General features: G+C 37.8%; 2 protein-coding genes across 2 annotated transcripts; one reads left to right on the top strand and one right to left on the bottom strand.

Moving 5' to 3' along the window:
* Positions 1-693: 693 nt before the first annotated feature.
* cebpg (CCAAT enhancer binding protein gamma) lies at positions 694-5,236 on the bottom strand. Its single transcript, XM_065289538.1, has 3 exons — positions 5,080-5,236; positions 3,828-4,061; positions 694-2,524 (listed from the first exon to the last, which is right to left on the bottom strand). The coding sequence occupies exons 2-3, from the start codon at positions 3,942-3,944 to the stop codon at positions 2,138-2,140; spliced, it is 504 nt and encodes a 167-aa protein (XP_065145610.1). The 5' UTR covers positions 3,945-4,061; positions 5,080-5,236; the 3' UTR covers positions 694-2,137.
* Positions 5,237-6,918: 1,682 nt separating this feature from the next.
* cebpa (CCAAT enhancer binding protein alpha) lies at positions 6,919-8,368 on the top strand. Its single transcript, XM_065289540.1, has one exon. It carries the CDS (start codon positions 7,150-7,152, stop codon positions 8,020-8,022), a length of 873 nt encoding a protein of 290 aa, XP_065145612.1. The 5' UTR covers positions 6,919-7,149; the 3' UTR covers positions 8,023-8,368.
* The last annotated feature ends 17,055 nt before the right edge of the window (positions 8,369-25,423 follow it).

Raw genomic sequence — 25,423 nt, 5'->3', positions numbered from 1 at the left:
GAGTAAGTATGGTGGCACAAAATAAAACTTTTGTTTGGAACCTCCAAATAAATGGGGCTGGGCTAAATGCTAACACATTTAAGAAGCCCTGTACAAAGATTAAAAGTGCATGCATTGATAAAAGATAGGTATGTATTAATTCATCTAAGGTAAGGGAAGAACATAGTAAAATATTGAAAAATGGTGGTGTTTTCCTTTAAATAAACTAAAATTTACTACGTGCATGATTGATTTTATTATAGAACACACAAGGAGCTCAGATGCAAAAGCCTGCTAAATGCTGCCTCAGTCAAAAATAATAAAATAATAACGGAATGTTCTCGGCACGTATTATATATTCATCAAATACTTTCACTTCAAATACACTTAATCCTATAGCCTCAGATCATTCAGAAATACTGGTTTGCTGGCAGTATACCTTAAAAATCCTTAAAAAATGCTAATTTACAAAAAAAAAAAAAACATATCAGACACACCTAAGAGGGTTTAGTATCTGAGCTCTTTATGTCTTGATAGTTATCTCCTCTCATCAGACAGTGGTATAATATAATAGAAATTATTTACAATTATAAAGTCATTACAGAGGGGAAAGTCCAAAGCTAGGACACTGTAGATAATTCAGATGACCTAGTCAATAAATGTCTAGGCTTTGTGCCCTTTCTCTCCTCACATTTATTACAAACACAAGGAAAGTATTTTATATTCAATTTTAATTTACAATGCACAAAAATCCCAGTATACATCATGTAAAAAAGCAAGTTGCCCAGCAACCCTCATACTTAAGCAAAATATGCCAATCAAATATTCAATTAAAATATTGACTTTTTTTAGGAAGTTTTACACAGTAGCTTTATTTTAGCTCAGCCCGATACAATACAAAACTTTGTTCTAATTCATAGCATACCGTTTTGCTAATCATGCATTACCTTTCATGCTTGTTTTAAATGTTTAAAACTTCAGATATAGAAAATGAAAATATACAATAGAATCAAAGATGCTTCAGACATCTAACAAGACCCCGCTTTAATTGTCTCCTAAACAGGAATATAGATCTTAAAGGCTGTCCGGTGAGGCTATGACGTATAGCCTGAGGTACAAAAGTCTTTCTACAGCAACTCCAAGAACGCCTATGAGAATCAATGAGGGCAAAAGCCATTTGGCTACATTACCAAGCTGATCCAATAACAAAAAGTAGCACCTGCTGCTACAGATATGCACTTCACACATACTGATCAAGTCAGAGAAACAAAATGACTGAAATACAGTGGTTGACTTTAAAAGTTCAACACCGGTTTAGGCCTGTTTTCATTCCAAGGGTGTTTTGATCTAAACCGCCATCGGTATTTACACAGACAGAAGTAGAGTTGGTATCATAAAATAACTTTGTTAATTTATCTACCAACACCCTAACATTCAGACTACAACTAATATTCCACTGTATTTCTCCTCCGCCCTCGTCAGACTTAGAGGCTTAACTGTAGGGATTTAAGGGCTACCGTTAATGCAGACACTGTCTAGAGTCTGACGCAATACGTTTTGTCTGTCTGGAGTCTGTTACTATGGATACAACAGTGTATTTGCTATTTTATGAGACATGGTCAACAAATGAATTTATTCAACACAAGGTGAAACGCAAGACATAGTCAGTTGCTTTTTTCTACTGGAGCAGTCCTTAATTTCATTTTTAGATAACCCCAATTCCAGTACATTTCTGTGGACTTATAAAACACTTTATATTATATTACTGTTACATATCTAATGTTTGTAACCTACTTTGGTCACACTTAAAAAATTTCTATTGACAAGCATTCACAATCCACTATGAAACTGCTTCGTTTCAAGACACTGAAACGTGCTTTAAAATGGATGGTTATAAAAAGATGGATATCTCCAGCAGATCAAATCAGAGCGTGGGTTGGACTTGGTGTAGTTGCTATGGCAATGATGCCATAAGTCTCAGCATGAGACAATACGTTTGAAACCGAATTTAAGTGTACAAGAGAAGACATAAGTTAAATATTGCAGACAGTAGAGATTCTAGAAAAAAAGAAAGCGCAAAACGATTAAGTACAATGCTCTGCTTTATAAGCCTCAGTGCAGCCCACAGTATAACACACTGCAGGTCAACGATAGGCCTTCACTGGCTGCTGCTGTTACTGCCATTGTTATTGTTGTTGTTGTTGCAGAGGTCTCCAGGGCCTCCACCAGAAGCAGGGGGCTGCACGTTATCTGCGAGGTTGTGAGCATGCTCCAGAAACAGGTCTTTGAGCACACTCAGTTCTTTGCTGAGCAATTTGATTTTGGCCTCCAGTCTCTCATTTTCCTCCTTAAGCTCATTGACACGCTGCTGGGTGTCCTGTGCCTTCTGCTTGCTGCGCATGCGGCTTTTCTTTACTGCCAGGTTGTTACGTTCTCTTCGTTGACGGTACTCGTCGCTGTCTTTGTCCATACCCGTTTTCTTCATTTTGCTGGGTGGTGTGGCTTTACCCCCACCTGCGCGACCCACTGGGACTAACTGAGGAACCTGACAGAATTAATCAAATAGGATATAGTAACTATTAGGAGAAGGGTATCAGTCATACAGCACTATGCATAATTGTATTTCTTATAAACAAGCTTTAATGACCATATTAACTACATGGAAGAAACATTTTAAGGGGTCATGACATTAGGAATCAATTTTGCCCTGATCTATTGACGTATAACAGGTCCTGCAAGTTTCATAACTTAAAACGCCCTACTAATCAATAACGAAAGCATTTATGTAATCGTTCTCCGGAAACGGCTGGATTAGTTACATACATATAGATATATTAATTTTCATATGACCTGACTGCTCCAGGTCTGCAGCCTCCTGCTTCTCTGGCTCAGAGAAAGACACAGCACATCATCATATCGTTGGCTCGGCCTACTGATGTTCAGTGACTGAACTTCAGTCAGAGCAGCAACCCAAAGGGATCTGAAGAAGTAGTTGATTACAATCATGATAAGATTGTAATAACAGTAAAATTGCCATGTCAGACAAATATTCTGCTGTTGCTGGCTGTGGAAAGCGAGCATCTTTGCAGGGCTTCTAAAGGATCCCGACGTCAGAAAGAAACAAATTGCTTTTTTTTACGAATGTACTGTCATATCAGTGCTGAACTATGTCCCTACTGTTTTCGACTCAAAAAGATTTCAATCAAAAAGTCACACATTTCATTTCCATACTATTTTGCAACCCGTTTATCCGTGAGTTTTGAATTATATCACGTTAGAGAGCATGTGGTAGAAACATGCTGGTATTGTATTGATAATCTGTGCGCAGTTACTGACAATAAGTGCAACTCTCTGTTAAAACACTGCAGTGTTTGTACACACTAGCTGGGAACATTGTGTCACTGTTTACTAGTGATTCATTCACATGATTACTTTAATTGTAAAAACTTTTATCGTTGTGCTTGTGATGTTGTCTGTGACATGAATAAATACACAGTGTTTAAAAAGAGAAGCTGTATTTGAGAAGCTGTATTTGAAGTGCAACTGTGTAGTAGTAGCAGTATGTAGGCTGTAAATCATAAAAGTGGGCGGGAAACTGAGCCAGGCCAAATGCTCCTAAACACACAACTCAAATAGAGAATAAAAAAACTGGGTGGAAAGGGTAATAATTTACTTAAATTTGTATGTTTTTCAGCAAATAAGTACACCTCAAATAATAAAATGAAACATGTCATGACCCCTTTTTAGACATACTTTTATGCCATGCGAGGTGAGACAGTACTTAATGCTTTTGAATAATAAATGAATATTTATAAATAAGTACATTAGTTTTTGTTCATCTTCTGTACCTGCTGCAGTCCTGCTGTGCTGGTGGGGTTGATTGTACTATTATGAGCTTGATTCTGTATAACACTGACACCGTTCTGAGTTGTATTGGTTATCTTCTGTTGCAGCTGCTTGCTCATTTGGATCCACTTCCTCTGTTTGTCTCTAAACCTCTCCGACCTATACTGTCGGGATTCGCAGAGCTGGTTTTGGTATAAGTGTGATGAGACTGAATCTCACAGAGTGCAGCTGTGTGCCTAAAGCCAGTTAGGATAAAGAAAAATAAGTTAGACAGTACTTGTTTACACACATTAGCATCACTCTCTATGAGATTGTACACATTTGAATAATCTGATGCCACTCAATCCCCACCTAAACAGATGCTCAACGCAGAAACTCATTTTTTTCAGCAAAATGTTGCAATACCATAACGTCGGGTCAACCATCCGTTAGCATTATGTAGTTGTAATCGACCGTGCTGCCATGTCAGTGTGCATATGTGGCACATTTTCTTTCTCTCCTATGCTCAAGTGTTGCCCGCGGTTGCATCATCGCTCGCCCTCCCACTCGCGCTTCTTTGTAACACGGGAGTAAGGAAACTCCAAAGTCATGCAGAACTTAGCAGAGCAAAGTTAACATCCTAAACTAACAGCAGATTATTGGCGCTAAAATTAGCTAAATGAAAGTTTATTAGAGAGCATTTGAAAGGCTGACGGGAATTGCGTGTTTTTACGAGCCATGGCAGACAGGGTTACATCATACACGGAACTATGCGGGAATGAAGGGGAATACCACTTTGCTAGCTGCCTGCCTCAAAGACAATATGCCTAACGTTACATCCAAGATGGCAGACAGTTTTCTAAATTAGATAAAGCGGCACTAAGCGACTTTCTTAGACTGTGTAAACACAACGTTGACACAAATTATACTTTGGATGTGTTAACATACATCTGTAGCCGGTGGGATACACCGTAAGTTAGCAGGCTGGCTAATTAGCTGGCACATTCTGAGCATGACGTCAGGCGTCTAATAATATTAACTGAGAGCTTATATAGACTGTTTTTAACAATAATGTTGCTTAAATAAAGAAAAACGACGAACAGTCGATCATGTCCATGTTTAATAGTTAAGAATAACCCTGTCGCTGATCTCAGATCGAAGCTATTTTGCAACTGGGTGAGCAGAAACGATCCACTCAGTCAGCCATCGTAATATTGGTAAAAAAATAATTATTTCGACAGTCTATATAGGTATTATATCTATCTGAGGACTTACCTTGAAAACGTCCGATGCGTACAAGTCATTCACTTGAGTTAATAAAGAATAATATCCTCTTTGTTTACGAGAAATAAGAGCAGGATGAGGTGTTATTGTTTGGTAAAGCGGCGCTTGGGAGTATTGCGAAATCTTTTGACCATGTAGGGAAATCTGCTTCTCTAACCAATCAAATCGGATGGTGGGGAGAGATGACGAAATACACACTAGATTGACATGTCACTGAACCAATCAGACTGCACTTGTTAGTTTGGGTCGTTTTCAATACAATTAGATTAGATCATTCAAGAATATCAAACAAGGTTATTCCTTATTGGTATTGGGGAAACGAAAATTCGTAATTATGTAACAAAAAACATTCATGGAGCAATAAAGTATAGAGGTCACATAAAAGAATAAAAGGCCAATACAAACAATTGTTTGTAAAAAAATTTTTTTTTTTTTAAACTTACCTACCGTATTTATCTATTTTTGTATTATTATTTTACAGCATTCTATGTGAATATTGTATACCAAATAAAACAATTTAATTTTTCACGTTTTATGAGTACTTCATAAGGCATTTTACATGAACTATTACTACATAGCTTTAATGAAGTATTGAAACTACTCTTTTTCACGTAGTAAAAAAGAATGGACTAAGACAATCCATCACAAAAATATATATCCGAGCCTATCTGCTGATGGCTACATTCCATAACCTCTGTTGTCTCATACTTTACAATGTGGTACCTGTGTGGTACGTGCCCAGCGCGCACTGTAACAATAGAGGGAGCTCCCAGCCTGCACAAGCACTAAGCGCTCCAACGGCAGCGCATACAACTGCCTGCAAAAATGTGATTGCGTACTCAAGCTTGCACTAGTAGGTAAGACGTGTGCTGTTTTGTTTGTTTTGGCAAACAATACCTACTCAGGTTGTTGTGCCCTAAAAGATCTTAAAGCATCCAGGAAATAATGAATCTTGGCTTACTAAAATAAACACAAGGATTAAATGAAGTCTGCAATGGCATGCACAAAAAATCACATTTATAAAGCAAGTGACATGTAACAAAATTCAGCAACACAAAAGCATAATTCCTCAGAGTCTTTACAGTCTGTAATCAAAAAACAAACAAACAAACAAACAAAAACATTCTAACTCGCAAACATGCCGCCGATTAAAAATAGATGTTTTTTTCCACAGTCGGTTGGGCTATTTACTCTAATTCACGTAATAAAATATATTAAAATAATTTCTCATGTTTTAATAATGGTGATTTAAACAATCAATTAAATTCTTTCTATGTAAGATGATTAGACGCTATTCATTTGTATTTTATTCATATAACATGAATAAAACGTTAGGCTGTGCTGAGCGACTGCCCGTAAAGGTTTTGCTATTGAAACTGGTTTCATGACGGTATGAAGTTTAATAGGGGCACATCGAATGGACCCAACTTTCTAACTGAAATTAGTTTCTTTCTACATGATTTTAAATTAAATAGTTGATCCAATAAACAAAACACGCATTTGAATAACCCATATACATCACATTTTTGATCAAATTAAGAAAACATCTAAACTTGTCGCATCCTTTTATTATTCTATCTATTATATCTATTCTATTATCCTTTTATGTTTTTCTTTGTAATCTTGAAAAATCGTAATCTTGATGCAATATATTTGTTAAAATCATGATAATGTTTAGGACATCATATTTGTATGAATGTAATAGAGATATTTGTATGAACATGTGGGAGTACGTTTGTTTTCTGTTCTGACAGCTATTACGCACAGAAGCATTAGGACCCAGAGCACACCAGCCTTCCAATCTCAAACGCGTATAAAAGCGCACTCAGACAAGTATTTGACAGATGTGAAGCTCGCACGCTGAGGGTGCAAGTGTCGACTTAACGGAGATCCCGTGTGGTGTTTCAGAATTTAACTCGCATCCACTTTACGGTTAATTTCATAGACAGGCTGAAAGTTTGGTTGTCCCAAGAACATAGAGACAGCGCGTCTTTCTCCGGTACTGCGAACAAGCTGGATTCCCGGAGCTCTTCACCATGTCTGGCGGGTTTTAGATACTCCATGGAGCAAGCAAACCTGTACGAGGTCGCCCCACGGCCACTGATGACCAGTCTTGTACAGAGCCAGCAAAACGCCTATATCTATAAAGACACTGCGAACGCGGGAGACCTGAGCGAAATCTGCGAGAACGAAAACTCAATTGACATCAGCGCGTACATTGACCCGTCTGCATTCAACGACGAATTCCTGGCTGACTTATTCCATAACAGCTCCAAACAAGAAAAACTTAAGATGGCGAGCGGAGATTACGAGTACCCCCACGGCGCCAGTGGCACACCGGGGGCACCACAGATGTACAGCTGTCTGAACAACTACGTGGAGTCTTCCAAACTGGAACCGATCTACGACAGTCCGGCACGAATGAGACCTGTAGCCATCAAACAAGAGCCCCGAGAGGATGATGAGCTCGGCCACTCGATGCCACCTACATACCATCACTCTCAACACCACCCGCCGCATATGTCTTACTTTCAGCATCAGATTGCGCACTGTGCGCAAACCACCATGCATCTCCAACCGGGACATCCCACACCTCCGCCGACCCCCGTTCCCAGCCCGCACCACCAACACAACCACTTGCCGGGGGGCTCCATGAAAATGGGCGATCGGGTGAAATCCAAAAAACATGTCGACAAGAGCAGCGTCGAGTATCGGGTGAGGAGGGAGCGCAACAACGTTGCTGTACGCAAGAGCCGGGACAAGGCGAAAATGCGCAACGCGGAGACGCAACAAAAAGTGATCGAGCTGTCGGCGGATAATGATAGACTGCGCAAGAGGGTTGAACACCTTTCACGAGAACTGGAGACGTTACGGGGCATCTTCAGGCAGCTGCCCGACGGATCGTTTGTTAAAGCCATGGGAAACTGCGCCTAACGGGACCGAGAGCGGAGTGTGCTGGACTTTTGAAGTTTGTGTGAATTTACGTCTGCTGGATAAACCCTGACAGATTCTGTTTCTATAGGAGCCAGGCAGCTGCGGTATACATGTGCCTTTTGTACAAAACGATAAGCTCATCTTCTCACACATCTGAACTATGGACTGAATGGTTGTTGTAGGTGTGTAGGCTATAGTCCTATTACGAATGTGTGTTAGCTACGCGAAACATATCAGTGCAGCTAATGGGCATGGTTTCACCTGTTAACTTACATGTCTTCATAAACCCCCTTTTGCGCCTTGCCCCCTGGTTTATATTATGGACAGCAATTGAACTACTTTTTTTTTAACAAAATGCAGTGGAAAAAAACATTCCTGTCATTCGAGGTTGTATTCCTACCACACCTGTTGCTGCGTAACGCTCACTGTATGATATTGTTGATTTAATATTTTTTTCAGGGGATGGGAATGGGATTGTTTTATGGACGGCAATAAACAAAATGCCAAAGCAAAGGACTGGAACGAATTTGTTTTTACTGTGGTGGGCCATTTATCATGCAACTATGTCGTGAAAATGCAGCCTGATGAAGCACATTGTGAACATTTTGCCATGATTCGGGTACTGATCTGTAAATGCCTGTCAGTATACGCTTTTACAGTAAACGCTTTGTATTTATGCAATATGATTGATAAAAATGTGAAAGGGTGCATATTTCTATGCAATGTCTGTTGCTGTCATTAGTTTTGATTCCGGTGGAAGATCACCGTGTGCTTTCTCACTGATTTTGCAGTGAAGTCCTGTTTTGCTCTGTGTGCGCATTTCATGTGAACTGTTTATTTCTTTTGTACAAGAACACTCGAGCAAGAGACCGGTTTCAGTGCCATTTGATTTTTCTTGTCTTTATCGTCATCACTGACTGAACATTTGGAGAGAAATACACAAGCAAGGATAAGGAAGCACTTTTTTTAATAAACGGCATATTGAAAATGTAATACAAATGTTTAAATACGTTTCAGTTTTAAAATGAACATTATATATATAAATATATATATATGCCAAGAATTATGAATTAAAAACATTGTCTTACTTACACTGTCCGTTGCCATCTCATTTTTAAAGTGTTTTTTTATATATATATATACTGCTATTGGTTATTTTCTATGATAATATATCTATAATACTTATATGAATATGCATTTATGTCGATTATTATTTAATCTTTGTTCGTTTATTTGTCGCATTTGTGCAATGTATTTTTTTAGATGGGTCTACCTGTCTAGTTTCTAAAATAATGTTACTGTAGCTTCAGCCTGAGTTAATTGACTCTTCCTCTGTTGACAATTATTATGCGCCCGATAGGTGGCGCTCTCAAGCCACTTGCATTAACAAACGTGTGTACAAACTGAAAACCAGAACTGAATTGAATTAGATCAGGGATAGGGAAGTTGTAGGTTAAATTATGACCTTTATATAATTTCTTTTAGATAAATAAGACATTTATGAAGGAGCCACTGAGCTACAATGTCTTTGAGCACCACAATTAACATGGACTCAATTAGCATTTAGTGTGTCAAATGTTTACTGTGAGTTGATGCTTACAACACACTCTAAAAAATTAGATGAGGGTTTGTCTCAGGCATTGATAAGGATCCCCCCCTATTATTGGTGAGTATCTCTCAATGATTAATTCCTCTGCCTTCAGCTCTGATTAATTGATCATCTTCAAATGAGACTGGGTGCGGATCTACTCATGTCTTTAGTTCTTTTGAGTACACTTCTCAAAGATAAAGAGAGAGAGATAGAGGCACACAGTCCCTCTAACCTGTATAGGCACGTTACACTCCATTGTTGTCAAATGCCATGTTTTCACATAATCAGCTCTGCTATGATTGAATCAGTAAATCATTCCCCTTTCCAAATCGCTGTTACAGATGGCTCATGAGGAATCTGCCCGGGCCAGGTTCAAGCATATCAGTTAGGTCAACTATTTGTCTCACTCCTACTTGCCTGCCAGCTAGCTCTGTTCTGTGGCCAGCTCTTTTTCCCCATTCAGTTTCACCTGTGAATGATCTCCAACATGCTTTTGTATGCAAAGTTGAGGCCAAGTACAATAAACACCCTTAGTTTTAGTTTTATGGGGCCTTGATGCTTGTGGTGACATTTATTAGACTCATCAAATTTTATGGGAAAATAGCATGACCTGACAAATTTACCACGCTGGAGTCTAAGTGAAAAGTATATTATATTAACTAATTACATAAGGTTTTCCCATAAAACACTGACATGTTTACCCTTACCTCATTGTATCATCACAATGAGTAGTTTTGATCACATTTTTATTGCCCTTGGCTTTTTCTGTAAAATTCATTATCTACAAAATAAGATATGATGATCAGCTACTGTATTAAAGAGACTAATATTATTTTAAATTAATTCAATATTACATAAAAAATGACACTTTATGCAGTCAATTTATTTTGCAATGTCCTTCATCTTTATTTATTTAATCACTCACATGAACAGCCGTATACTTTATATACTTTGATCTATAGGCTATTTCCCTTTGCTGTAAAGGAAACCATAGATATATGGTACAAGGGATGTTTGGGAATGTCCATATAGAGATGGCCTCTCTCCTCTTCGGATGGAAGATATTAAATCATCACGCCAAAGCCTGGATGCTTCTTCTGCCATCTTATTTCCTGTAGCTGTGCGTATTCTCCATTGACTCACTTTTGTCTTCTCTCTGTCCAACATTGAAATGTTCAAGAGGAGCCAAATCTATCTTGACTAAATACGTAGTTTTGTGCAGCTGCGTTTCATGTTCGCTTCGTTTCGAAATGACGAATTCTTTTGCTGGGGTTCTTTTTGTCTCTGTTCTGTTTAAAGATTTCGATCGGGCCTTTGATAAGAGCTTTTTGTTTTGTTAATAAAGGTAAATGCACCAGACATAAAAAAAATCTGTAAAACATCTGTTTATTTGACATGACTTTGTGACCTGCCCTAAATAAAATGTTGAGTAGGCTAAGGTCGGTGCTGATCACTGCTGATATTAAAGTTAATTTGCTGGATGCTTATTACAGTGTATTTAGTATAGCTTAGTATACTTTGTATATTTACTACATTATCATATGTGAGGTAAATGTGTTTGGCTATGCATTTGCCTTAATGCACTTTAATTGCATTTTCTTTGTTTGCAGGTTGTTTGAGAAAAATGTACCTGACTTTTGCCATTTATTGGACTGTGTGCTGGTCCATTATAAAAGCACGGTACACCCAATACAAGAGCCAGAAACTTCTCCCAAAGTCCACACTGCAGATTCTCTTCTTCAGGTCAGATATGCGTGCTCGTTCTTATATTTTCGTTCTTGGTGTAGTACAACTCCCTTTAGTAGCAGTAAGATTTAAAACTAAGTCCCTGTCCAGTCCTTTCACCATCTGCCAGCAGGCCCCGAAATTTCCTTCTGGGTGCAATAATAAATATACCCCACTAAATCCTGGGCCAGTGAAATAGAAGGAAGTATATCACTGTTTGTTTGCTTAGGGACGGTCGTTAGACGCCTGGATCCTGGACTTGACAGTTGCCAAGACAACCAAAAAGATTTTAAACTCCAGCAAAAAAAAAAATCTAACTCTGTCTTTCTCTCTATGATTTAAGTTTATGCTTTAGTTGTTTGGTGCAAGCTAAAGTTTGGACAACAGGAATCAATATATTCTTAAGTTAATTGAGTTATATTTTCAGCAAGCTCTCGTTTATTATTATTCTTTACGTCTCATTTACGACTGGCTTGTTTTCTAGAGAGCTCAACTTATTCCTGTTTCCAATTCATACCTCACTACAATTTATTAAGGATTGCTTACCACCCTTCCAGTTTCTGGTTCTTCTTTCTTTCTTTCTTTCTTTCTTTCTTTCTTTCTTTCTTTCTTTCTTTCTTTCTTTCTTTCTTTCTTTCTTTCTTTCTTTCTTTCTTTCTTTCTTTCTTTCTTTCTTTCTTTCTTTCTTTCTTTCCTTTCATTCTTTCTTTCTTTCCTTTCTTTGTCTTTGTGAATGATAACATATGATTAATGATCTGATTAATTTGATTAATATCCATCAAATGGGTCACACTATATGGTTCAGTTTGGGAGCGTGTGTTTGATATTCTATACTGCGCATAAATTAAACAGGCTGTTGACTGTAGCATGCAGATGGTCATGCTCCTCTGTTGCACACTTCCGCGTCATGAGTAATTATCTTTATCCTGATAATCATTGCTCATTTGTGAAAACTTTTTGTATGAGCCTTATTGGAGTTAGCATTGTTGTCAAAACACTTTTAATCTTAGAGCAAACACAATTTAGTGTTTGTTTAACATAAAATGTTTTTACAAATTATATATTTAATCACCCCAAACGCTGAAGTATGTATACCAAGAGACCACTTGATAATGTTTTGGATTTAAATTAAATATTGAATTGGCCAACAACTTTATTTTTCAAATATAGTTTATGTGATAAATATGTAGCAGTTAAAATACGTCTTTGTGTACTTTATAATATACTTTGTGTACTTTGTATACTTTAATGAAATTAATGAAAATTTGGAATGATCGTGATATTAAAAGTACTGCAGTATTCGATTCATTGCAAGGCTCAATGGAAATAATTTTTTATACTGGCCCAGTCGGGACCAGTGGTTCAGGGTTATACTTTGCCAAAATAGAAAAAGGCTCCTGGCTTGTCTGTTTAACTGGAAACTGACGGCAAACTGTACAAAACATAACATTGTTTGTTTCATCATGTTTTACCCAAGATAATGTCTGCTTCCAAGATGTTTAATAATTATGTTTTTGTTTGGCCCCATTATTAAAGATCATCGCCATCTTAAATTTTTGCTCCACCAGTTGATGTAACACACAACAACCAATAAGGTAGGAGAAACCTCATGACATTGCATTCGTAACGCTTAAAATGTGTCTCGATAGTTACATTGCATAAGAATACATACAGACAAACGGCCACAGGCAGAAAATATATTTTAGTGACTGAGGGCGAAGCACTGGCCCAATCGGGCAAGTGACAATACGGTTGGTCCGAATGGCTCTCACTCCTTTACGTTGAGCCACCCTAAATGCATTTTCAGTAACAACATCTACAGTGAGGTTCAAAGATTTGAAACCACATTGAGAAAAAAAAGGTTTTAGGGTTTTGAAAAATTTTAACCAAGTAATACAATACAACACTAAAGTAAATATAATTTGACTAAAAAAAAAACACTTAAGTAATATGCATGATGTCTATGTGATGTTGAACATTTTAACTTTGTACAAAATGTCAGATTAACAGACAGTGTGTTGATGAACAAAGCGTGCTGATAACATTAAACATTAAGTTTTGTTCTTGCCAGATTGAATGTATTCTGTCTGACCAAGAGAGAACATAACAATTCATGTTAATAATTATTTAAAATTGAAACATTTGTTTTTATTCATGAAAATGGAATATCAAAACAACTAACATTCCCCATTTACTGCTCATCACAGATATAAACACACCAAATGAAATTCATTCATTTTCATAAAAAATATCTACTGTGATCGTGTGCCTTTGTTTATACTGAGTAACAGTTTGTTTTCATGGTCTCTAGAATGACATCAAGCATACGGCATTCATCAGTGCAGGAACATATAACATAAAGAATAAATAATGATAATTATAAAAAGTGCTGCCTGGAGAAAGATCCAACTTTGAGAGTTTGATCATTTCCAAAACACACTCAGGAAATGAAAGAGAATATCAGTTACATTGCATTACATCTTTTTATCCTTTAAATCAAATATATATTACTAATGCATTTCGGTGTGTCTACCTCAATACCTCATCTCTATTGATGCCTCACTTATCCTCTATTTCTCTTTCACTTTCTGTCATATCACAAAATAAGAACAGGTGGTTTATTTCCCACATGTGTGCTTGGCCTATTAAAATTTGGCAGCAACTGCCTCCAACGTTTTATGTGGAGTCATTTACGTCAGACGTCACACACCCTTAACACACAAACCTGTTAGAACAGTACTGTTTTGCAGTCGTCTCAGTCCATGGCTCTTATAGTACATCGTAGCATTAGAAGCTAAGGGTCCTTTGATTGGATTGGCGGCTGAGGCCATATTGAAAGATATACGTACGGTGAAAGATATACTTATCATTAGCTGTGAAAAGGGGAAGAAAAATATTCATAAATATATTTAAACAAATATTTATAGATCGTCTTAAAGTTCAATTTTGAATTTTCACATACAATATCAGTGAACTGTGATGAATATTCTCTCAGGCCCTTCTCATGATGGAATATAAGTTTACCAGTAGGACCGCGCTGAATTACTTCTTCATCCGGTCACATTAGTATCAGTGTATCAGGGTTTCCCGCAGAAAATTTGTTATTGAAAGTGGGTGCCAGGGTACCAGGGGTGTGGCAATCAAAGGGGCGGGGCGTACACATCATGATAAAAATATTTTTTTTATTAAAAACACTCAAATAAAACGTAATTTTTAAGAAACTAGTTTACACATACTAGATTATTAATGAATTAAATGTTTTTAACAGATACCTAACGGGAATAGCTGTGTGATGAAGTGAAACTAAAGGGTTAATAAACACAAACTGAAGCAGATGTTGTAGAACGTCTGGCGAACGATGATAGATTGTAAAAACTGATTATTTCCTACTATTAATTACATTATCTTAAAGGAGTGTAACTACTGTAGCATGTAAATAATGCACATAAATAACGTGAGCAAGGTTGCTCAAAAATTATATCTAATCAAAAGGCACGTGCAACCTAGCTAGCAGGTTGCTCAAACAGCAAAATCACCAGCTAACTTACTTTAAATTTGCAAGAACTTTAGACTAATCCAATAACAGGCTTAAATTAACCCTAAACATAAGTCCACTTACGGTTCTCACGGACACGCGTTTTATCAACTAGCTAGCCTTCAGACAGCGACTGACCATTTCGGCCGTGTGGCGCACGTGCACACTTGCGGTGTTCTCAGAGTTGTTTTATCAACTGGCTAGTTATCCTCCAGACAGTGATGGACCACGTCTTTCTTTCATTTCGGCCATGTGGCGCGCATGCCCGCTCCCGGTCTTTTGTGCAGCGAATTTTTTTACTTTTTTTTTTGACAACCTAGTTAAGGCGGTAGGGTTTCCCAGCTTAGGCAGGCCGCCCGAACTGCAAAGTGCTGCAGGAAACCCTGGTGTATAAAATGTGTTATGCCCATATAAATATGCAGATTTTACCAGGCAACATAATATATTGTGCCTAAGGCAGGTTTTTAACGGAGAGTTGTTTGGTTTCACTTTTGTAACTGTGTTTTGTACTCCTTTCATGGTAATGTGCCGTATATGTGTATGATAGCATCGCCTGTGGTTTTCAACGGACGGCTCTTGGCTGTGACATGTGCCATGGAGGTGTGAGGCTGCTTTCATGTCCTGCCCTGTCGTTCAGGTCTGCAGCCCGATCGAAAGATACACATTTTGAGATCTTGTGGTAATTCTGGTGTAGTTATTATTTTTTTCTCACTGGCTTGGTTAACTTTGAAACATTTGATCTGATTCACATAAAAGATTAACAAAACATTTGTCTGTCTTTTTCCCACAATCACCTACTTGCTTTGTTTGGTTCATTTTGATTGAGCTGTAATCATTTCAGTTGCTGTATAGGTTTTGTCTGGTGAGTTTCAAAGACCATATGAAATTGATAGCGACACAGTTTTTTGACACTGTTAATTGTTTGGGTCATACTGAAAGTGATTTTCGTGTGTGTGTCAGCTGCTAAGAACAAAAAAGATGAAAGACCTCTGAGGTCACATATTTGTGCGAATATGAAAGTAGTTTCCAATGGTTGATTGCTTTATCTGATAGGTTAAGGTAGTGCCAGATCTGATGCCAAAATGCAACTACAGTTTATAAAGCAACTGCTGCGATTTTTAAAGTTCTGCTCGCTTTGATATGAATGACTGACAGAAGCGTTTAAGAAATTTTCAGTATTGCTTGTTACTGAACTTGAAGTGTTGGACAGCCACATGATATGAATCAGCGTTCCTCCCAGGATTTGCGTATTTGAACTGTTCCACACTGTTACTCCAACATGAGTTATAGTTGCTATCATGGTCTTCACAGTTGCACTGATTTGACATGCGGTTTGGATCCCCCTTATATTTCTCCCTCTTGCTCTTTACTGCCACTCTTTCTCGTGTGTGTGTGTGTGTGTGTGTTTTTCTGTGTGTTCGTGTGATGGTACCTGGGGGGTCTATGAGATTGAGGATGACGGTTGAGAAGTTCCACATGTCTTTTCTGAGTAAAATGATGTGATGGGATTTTTGCGGTCATTGTGGATTCTGCTGTTTTGGACGGATAACAAACAAGTCATTTGGGACAGACAGCGCTAATCGCATACAAATTAGAATTTCTTCTGAATGAGGTCAATCTGGAGATCAGATCACTTGCAAAGAGATTTAGTAGCTTGATGATTTTATAGCTTAGTGTTTTTTTATTTTTCCACCATTGATCTGCCCTCCAAGTTGACGAATAATCAATATATATAATAATTGGTGAGTATTGTTTTTAATGGTGATCTTCTTCACTGTCAGGAAAATGGTAAAAATGTCACTGGGGCTGTACCCTTTCCAAAAGTACATCTTTGCACATAAAACCCCGGTTTCACAGACAAGGATTAAGGCTTGTCCTAGACTAAAACACATGTTTGAGGTGTCTCAACGGAAAATAACTTTCACTGACAGATCTTAACTTGTGCCAGTGCTATTAAATTGCCTCAAGATACACACCAGTAAGATCTTTTTCTAAGTCATGTTTATAAAAGATGCTTAAACATCTTAATTTAATTAAGGCCTAGTCCTAAGCCTTTTCTGTGAAACCAGACCAAAGAGTTCATATTAGTACCCCAGAGATACATATTGGTACCCAAGTCTGCATAGTAATACCTAAAAGGAACATATTTGTACCAAATGTCTGTGCATATCTGTACCTTTTTAAAGGGACTATGGCATGAAAATCTGACTTTTTACATGTTTAAATGCTATAATTGGGTTCCCAGTGCTTCTATCAACCCAGAAAATGTGAAAAAGATCAACCCAGTAACTTAGTTTTGGTAAACCATTCTCTGCACGTGAAAAATTATGCAATTATGATGTCATAAGGAGCTCTTATTAGAATAATACTGCCCCTTAATCTGCACTATCCAACCATGGCACAGACATTTAATGCAGAGAGAGAGAGAGAGAAAGAGCGAGAGAGAGAGAGAGAAAATAATTGACAGCACAATTAATTTTCAATTGCATGAAACTACCATCATTGTGATCAATATAGGACTGCACGATGTGAGGAAAAGTTGCGATGTGCGATTACATTGTTTAATGTTGCGATGACGATGTGAGTTGCGATAATTTTTTATATTTTTTCATGTTTTAGGGGCCATTCACATGTCGTGCCTAAAAACGTGTGGAAACCGCAAGACACGTAGGTTAGTGTCACATGACCTGCACGCTGCGCTTGTGTCATTCTGAAAAGTTAAAATGTTTTTGAAATACCTGGAAAAAACGAGCGCGTCGCACCGCATGCGAGTCGCGACCGTGGCGCTTCCAGAGCGCACATACATTTGAAACAATGAACTTGAGCGCGCAATAGACACAATATGTGAATCACCGCTTCCACAGTACCTGTGTTTGCGGCGTCATCTCTCCTAAATCCAAAATAATTCCATAATATAGCTGAAGTGCTGTTCCTTTTCACCACAAGGTCTTCGTCTGACAACACATTTTCCTCACTCTTCTCTCTTTCCTCCGCCATCGTTTTTGCTAACAGGCACAGCGTCGCAACTGACACATCACAAATCAATCTGAGCGTAGCTGACTTGGGGGTTCCCCTGATTGGCCTAATAGCATGAACGCTCAAACCATGACTAAATGTGATAGGTCAAACGTTTATTACACGCGTTTACCGTTTTCCCTTCATTCATCGCGTCAAGGCTGTCTGTTGCGATGTGTTCATCGCGTGAGTTCATATCGCGATGACGATGAAAATTCGATGTATCGTTCAGCCCTAGATCAATATTTCCACTTCATCCACTCATTTGCATTTTAAATGACACACCCAAAACGGCACATTTTAACATGTTATAATAAATTATGTATATGGTATTTTGAGTTAAAACTTCACATGTGTACTCTGGGGACACCAAAGATTTATTTTACATCTTTAAAAATTACTGCGACATGGACCCTTTAAAGTGTACTGCCCCAGTGGCAGCTAGGGAACTTTTTTTTACATATTTCTTTCTGACAGTATACATAGTCATCAGTGGATGTTGAATACATAATATTTCAGGTAGTTTCCACGGCCCCTCCATCTCTCTCCCAGGGAACACACATATGCTTTCTTAAGATATCAGTTCAGCATAACATTATTCATAAATAATTCTCCAGATCAGGCAAACCCCTTTAAAAGTGACTTTAAGCCTTTATTGCATCTATAGGGATTTCTGAGAAGAATCACTTGCCGTATTTCAGAGCAGGCCTTTGGTATAAAGCCAGACCTCAGACGAAGCAGTTTATGTTTATGGTCAACCTGATTTTACACAAGTTTAGGCTTGGACAAGGGCTTGTGAACTTGTCACTTGAAGATACATTGGTGATTTTGACAGAAATTTCACAGAATTCAAGATATGCCGCCAGTGTTGCCGTTCCTAACAGTTGCCTCTGAGCTTTGGTGGGAGAGCTCGGATTTCGCATATGTGAGGACTGAGACTTATTTAAAAAATGGCATGTCAAAGCCATCTAACTCTTTAAGCCTTAACGTTTTGTGCCTGGCAGACACATAGCATTTTCTTTCTGTGGGTAAGTCTCCCCTCTTTCCGAAATCATACTCATGTACAGCCAGAGGGATCCCCTTCTCGCCGAGGTGTCAGAGCTTTCTCATGCATAATCATTTCTAACGAACCTGTGCAGCACCGCTTCTGACCACATTCTGCCTCTAGTTTCGTGTGGCTTTGCACAATGCGCCTGTGGGATTCCAGGGGGTTTGGACTATGGACCGATAATCTGAACAGGATCCTAAGTGAAGCACGTGGGTTCTGGATGTTTTGAGTGCTCAGTTTTCTTCGCTCTGCACACAGCAGGGGGGTAGAGAGATGCCTGCTCGTGCTTCACTCAGCAGATGGATGGAGCAAAAGGCAAAGCCATGGTTAATTTAAAGAGGGGAATGCTTAGTGCTGTTAAGGACTGCATCCAGGAACTTTTACATGGTTCACTCTCATTTATGAGCAGAGGCAGTTGCTCTGATATTTGAAGTTTAGAGATGTGGGCACTTTATAATACTTAACCATGAATGTTTACAGTTCACCTTTATACCCTCTTGCTCCTTACAGTGGCAGTATGTTTTTGAGTCATAATGTGTGATGTTAATTAAAAACACGCACATACACACATGCCAACACCAGTACGCCTGTAAAAAGTTGTTTGGCATAAAAATAAAGAGATTAATCAAATAAGATCAAGATGAATCACTTCAATGGTCTTGTTTGGAAAGAACTGTGTGTGTAAGTTCAACATACCAGATGTTAAATGCTTTTGCTTTTTGATATAATCTAAATTTATAACCACTCAACTTGGGCTGTAGAGCTTGTTGGACTGTTTACCTAGCGAGGTGTGCGTCTTGAGTTCAATGGTGAAAACAGGAGATTAATGAAAGCATACGAACATTCTTTCATCTCTGATCCGTAGGTTACCTTTTTAAACAGACTCTGAAATCAGATTATTATTTGCGACAAGAACTGATAACTGAAGTCAAGATGGGCTCTGTTTAGGTGAGGTCACTGACCTTTGCTTTGTTCTTCATATCAGCATGCACCATGGTAAACAGTCGATACCAGACAAGAGATCTGAGGATTTCTCTTTTTGGGTTATTGGCTTATTGGGTGCTTTCCTGCCAGTTTGTCGAACAAAGTTTATAGAAACCAAACAGGAACAGATGTTTAGCAGTATGTTTTAGGGGCTGTCCACACGGAGACGCATATCACTGTATACATATAAATTTGTTATCGTATTGGCGTTTCATCCACACGGATCCGGCATTTTGGGAGACTGAATCCGCTTTTTTTTTGAAACCGGGTCCTAAAGTGGATAAATCTGAAACCGACACCCTTGCGGTTTCGTCTGTACAGCCAATCCGTATATTTTGTGAAGCGAAAACGTCATCACATCACGTGTCGGAAGCGTCACACGTAACAGCAACAACAATAACGGCGGATTACGTGATTGTGTTCGTGCTACAGAAGCTACTAAAGCCTTCTAGCTTTATTACAGCAAAATCTATTGCTTCTATGCAATTGTGGTGACCAACAAGCGATAATGCACAACACCATACGTTGGCTATGCGCATGCTCAAAGTCTTCTTCTCCGTGTATAGTGTATATCTGTGGCAGAATTACAGCGCCCCATACTGGTCCGGCATATATACTACACCACTTTCAGTCGGTTTCAGTGGTTTCGTGTTTACGGATTATTTTTTTAGAGCAAGGAAAAAAAATGATCGGATAGGGAAAACACCGGCTTCGTGTGGATATAGCCTTAATCCTTATTTTTTAAACAGCTTAACACGCGTGATAGTTAGAAAAAACTCTAGATTACAGCTCATATTCATATATCCATATTTATAATTTCTGCTATTTTATTACATTGCATAATTATATTATATTTATGCATATGGGTGATTCTCACAAAATCCAGATTAAGAAGGTGTCTAGCATCAGAATTTTTAAAAAGCCCTAGAAGTCAATTTTTTTCTTTTGCACATATAAGATTAAGCACTGAACTTACTATAACCATTATTTTTAGAGGATTAAAAAAAATTTCCTATAGAATATTTAAATTTTTTTAGATTATCATTATAAAAATGATCATTACCGCAACATGATATTACATTAAATGCATTTACAAACTTATGTTTCGGTAATGAGAACTAAAAAATTGTCTAGGTACTATGACAAACAAAAATTCAACTTTTATCTTGAGAAAAAAAATAAGAACTGCTTACCTGGTAGCCATCTTGAGTGTCACAGTCAATTATGTCCCTTCCAACAAATTTTTTATGAAAATGTTAGTTTCTTGAGCGCTTAAACAATGATTGAAAATTGTTGCGGAGGATGAGAAAATTGGTCTTGAACACATTTATATTCCTTATTTTTGTCTCTACATTTACAATGATCATCAAATACCACATATTTGTTTACTGTAAATGTTTATAGTATAACATGCACTGAAGCTTTTTATTTTTTAGATTTTTTAATTATAAATATTTTCATGTCAAAGAACCCAAATCCAGTCATGGACACGTTGCGGTAATTAAATTGTTCCCCTTAAATGTGGAAAAAATAACAAAATTGGTTTGTATGATGTCATTTAAAATCATGTGCAAAATAGTACATGAAGAGATGTTTGTAACTGTATGCTTCTTATTTTGATACTCTTACTTTGCATTTACTTTTTTTATCAAAATGTTTCATGACACCTCATAAGTCTAATTTCGCGAGAATCTACCAGATGTTCATGGTTTACGAAAGGGATAATGTAAAGGCCTCCTTCCATGAGGAAAACCTGCTTATTTTCAGTTTTAAGATGAAAAAACACTATTTGGTTTAATCATAAGTAAATATTATGTCATTTATGTCATTAAAAGACACATTTATATTTAATTTTTTGTGTAATATTAAACTGTTCCTAACCTTATCAGGGAATAACAAACCTGCAAATGTCATGACTGGCCAATCAGAATCAAACATTCCAGTGAGCTGTGTGATAAATATTAAAGGATTACTCCACTTTCTAAACAAAATTCCCAGATAATTTACCCCATGTCATCCAAAAACTGCATTGAAACTGTAAACTGTTGAGGTCCAATTATGTCTATTAAACTAGGAAAATCATGGAATGTTTTTCTTAAAAACCTTAATTTCTTCTCAACTGAACAAAGAAAGACATTAACATTTTGGAAGACATGAGGGTGAATAAATTTTAAGAAAGTGGAGTAATCCTTTAACATCTTTGCCTCCATGAATTTAAACTATTTAATTTGACAAAATAAAGAAATTGTCAGTGAGTTTTCTACTGTGGACACTAAATAACTTTTGAAGTTACCACAATGCTTTTGTTTATAGTCATTTGATTGCGTCTGTGTTATGTTGGTGAATGTATGTTAACTTGAACTGAGTTTTTATAGGTACATTCAAAGGTACATATACCATCAGCAGTTATATGAGAAAAATATAAACATTTCTGTCAAAAATACTGTTAATGCATTGTCTATAACAGGGATGTGTTTTGACTTATTTTATTGATGATGTATCTGCTGATGGCAAATACATTTTTCAATAAAATGAATTGTTAAGGGTTTAGAAACATCTTGGCAGACTTTAAGTGGTCACAAAAGATATGCAACAAAGTAGTAAACATTTCTTTAATTAACACAATATTGCTATGTCCCAAACATTATGGTACCTTGACATGGGAGGGGGGGCTGTATGTTTAAAACTTTTACCTAAACCACCTAAATTGTTTCTTTACAGAGCTAAATCTTTAGTACAAAGAAAAATTGAGAAGAATATGTTTGTCCGAAAACTAAAGGAGGGCACTGTATGATCAGATTAAAATTAAATGTAGAAATTTGGCTGTACATTCTAAATGGTTTCAGTTTTGGCTTAGTTTAGCTCTGTTGTTGGGTTTTGTCATAGCATAAACTATTCTACTTAGCAGAGCTGCAAAATTAGTTTGGCAGACAGAGATTGCAATAGATGTATAAGAGAGCTTGGAAGCTGATTTTACCTGATCTGAAGAATTCTGTATACTATACAGAGAACCTAATATACGTCTTATTTCATGAAATTATAAGCACATCAAACTGGTATAAACTCTGCTGTGGATCACAGCCAGTCTGCCTGGGGCTAAAGTCGTTGCTGGTCCATTAAGGCTAGTATATGCATGAACTCTTTCTTTTCTCTAGACTGGAAACCACTTGCCTAGAGCTGAGATGAAGATCTGGTATGAACATATCTTTGGGTAAATCCACTTTAGAATGCAGTATAAACATGTTAATCTCCACATTGAAAAAAAAAATCATGTGACCGTATTCTCTCGCCTTTGCAGTTCAGCTAAAGTAGTTAGTTAGGTACTTCCTGTGTGCGAGTGACCGTAAAGAGTTAAAGTACTCATGCGCTGGAGAGCTCCTCTTAATAAATTTGTGTGTTTGTTCTCTGTGCTTGCTTTGATTGATGGTATTGTTTTAAGCCAGGGAGGTTTTGGACCGCTCAACCATTGTTTCAGCTCTTGGCAATTTTTTATTTTTTCTCTCTTGTCTCTGAAGGGAAGAGCAAGAGGGAATAAGTTTGGAGGGGGGCGTAAAGAGAGAAATTAAAAAAGGCAAATGTAGCATTCATCTTGTTTATTCGCTCCGTTTTAAAGCTGTTGAAATCTGGTTTGTGGATTTTCCCTGCTCAGAGAGGTTTTGTGGGTGCTGGTGTTTCACAGTTTGCCTTTGGCATGAGGCTGGTGTATTTGTGTGACTATGTGTTTTGGAGCGTGTTCGTGTGTGTGAAAGAGAGAGAACCAGATTAAAACCGAAGAAACAGGGGTGGAGGAATGAAGTGTACATGCATATTTGTGAGTTTATGGCCACATCTCTCCTGTCCTAGCCTATACTGACCACAACCACACAGCCATGTACAATCGGAATTTCGCTTTTCCCTGCGGTCCTGCCTGTGTGTGTGTTTGTGTGTGTGTATATGCAAGTGCATGTTAGACCCCCAGGATGACAGAAAGGGGAATAGCATCTCTGCTCTCTCTCACCACCATGGCTCAGAGCAGGGTATGGAATTTACAGTGTTCTAACAAAAGCCGTTCCAACACTTTTCCCGTTTTTAGTTTACGACTATTATTCTTGCAAGATGTTTTAGGTTCTGGTCATCCTTGCTGACACAAACCGCAGTACTTCTGATTATTCTTTTCTTTTCAATGCTTGGAATGTTTTGGGAAAACAGAATGCAACTGAGCTCTGATGGTGGTCTCCTTCAGTTAGGGTGTTAGTCACCAAGAACATACTGAAAATAACCTTTTCCGGCGCTAGGTATGTTATTTTAGCCATATCCATTTTATATGATGGATATATGGAATTATACCTTGTTTCTCTTTCTCTCTCCCTCTCAGGCTCTCTTTGTAATGACCCTATGCAAGTGCTCTCTTATAACTCATGGGATTCAGCACCACAGTCTTCGGTCCTCTTAACTTGCCGTATGCCTGTACGTAGTTTTTGTGATGGAAACCATGTTTGATATTGTTGGACTTGGTCACTTACCTCATCACTTACTGAACAGTGATCCCTGTCTGACTTTTATTCATAAAAACCGCTGCTGCTAAACATCATTCCAGTAATTGCTTCTCATGTCATTTTTCCTAGAGTTTTATCTTGTTTTCCCGTAGGACAGCCTATTATAGAGCTTGTCTGCTCTGTGTTTTGGTTATTAGGTATTTTCAGAACTTCTTCATTCTCAGGGTGGCATTCACATGAAGTGGGTCACAACTTCAATCACAAAAACCTTAAGAATCTCACCCAGAAAGTGGTTTCACACAGGTTACCACAGTCCACCCAGAGCATCTGTAGCCTGTAGGTGTCATCTCTCTGTCTAAAACAATGTGTGTGTTCTCTTGCTCTCTCGCTCTCTCCCTCTCTCCAGAATGGAGCCGATCAGCATCATTTCCCACCTCTCGAGATTTGTAAACTCATCCTCTGGTTTAGCGTAGTGCATGTTTACATACCCCGCTGTTTTTATGTTTGTCTAATCAAACAAAAGGAAGTGAAGAGAGAGAAACGGCAACATTCTCTTTCTGTGTTGTTTACTTAATCTCAGAAGAACTCTTCATAAAATGACACATGAAATATTTCAAAGCCTGACATGGGACAAATAACTCCAGACTGGCCACAGAATGTCTAGCTGCTTTGTGTCTCTTGTCGTGGTGTTTTTTATTTTTAATGTGTGTTAGTACTTGTGGATGACTGCTTTGGGGTTCTGTCCCTATGTCCCTTACTGGAGGACATAAATATTCAACTGAGAAACAAAATACAGTGCTGAAACATTAATGTAGACCTGTAGAACTCTGGGGTTGAAAAGTCAAATTTTGCGGATCAAGATCATAAGGGCTGACGAGTAGCACTCTTAAAGGTCCAGTTTTTTAGAAAAATCCAAATAATTTACTCACCACCATGTTATCCAAAATGTTGATGTCTTTCTTTATTCAGTCTGTAAGAAATTATGTTTTTTGAGGAAAACATTCCAGGATTTTTCTTATTTTAATGGA

The sequence above is a fragment of the Paramisgurnus dabryanus genome, chromosome 2, assembly GCF_030506205.2.
Source record: "Paramisgurnus dabryanus chromosome 2, PD_genome_1.1, whole genome shotgun sequence".
Classification (NCBI taxonomy): Eukaryota; Metazoa; Chordata; class Actinopteri; order Cypriniformes; family Cobitidae; genus Paramisgurnus; species Paramisgurnus dabryanus.
Note: the sequence above shows the minus strand (reverse complement) of the source record. Positions and strands in the feature narration are given on the sequence as shown.

Bases quoted from the DNA above. Each gene is read 5' to 3' on its own strand.
- cebpg (XM_065289538.1), bottom strand. From the start codon at position 3,944: ATGAGCAAGCAGCTGCAACAGAAGATAACCAATACAACTCAGAACGGT. The intron at 2,525-3,827 runs GTACAGAAGATG...TAATTCTGTCAG, and splicing joins GCACAGCAGGACTGCAGCAG to GTTCCTCAGTTAGTCCCAGT.
- cebpa (XM_065289540.1), top strand. From the start codon at position 7,150: ATGGAGCAAGCAAACCTGTACGAGGTCGCCCCACGGCCACTGATGACC.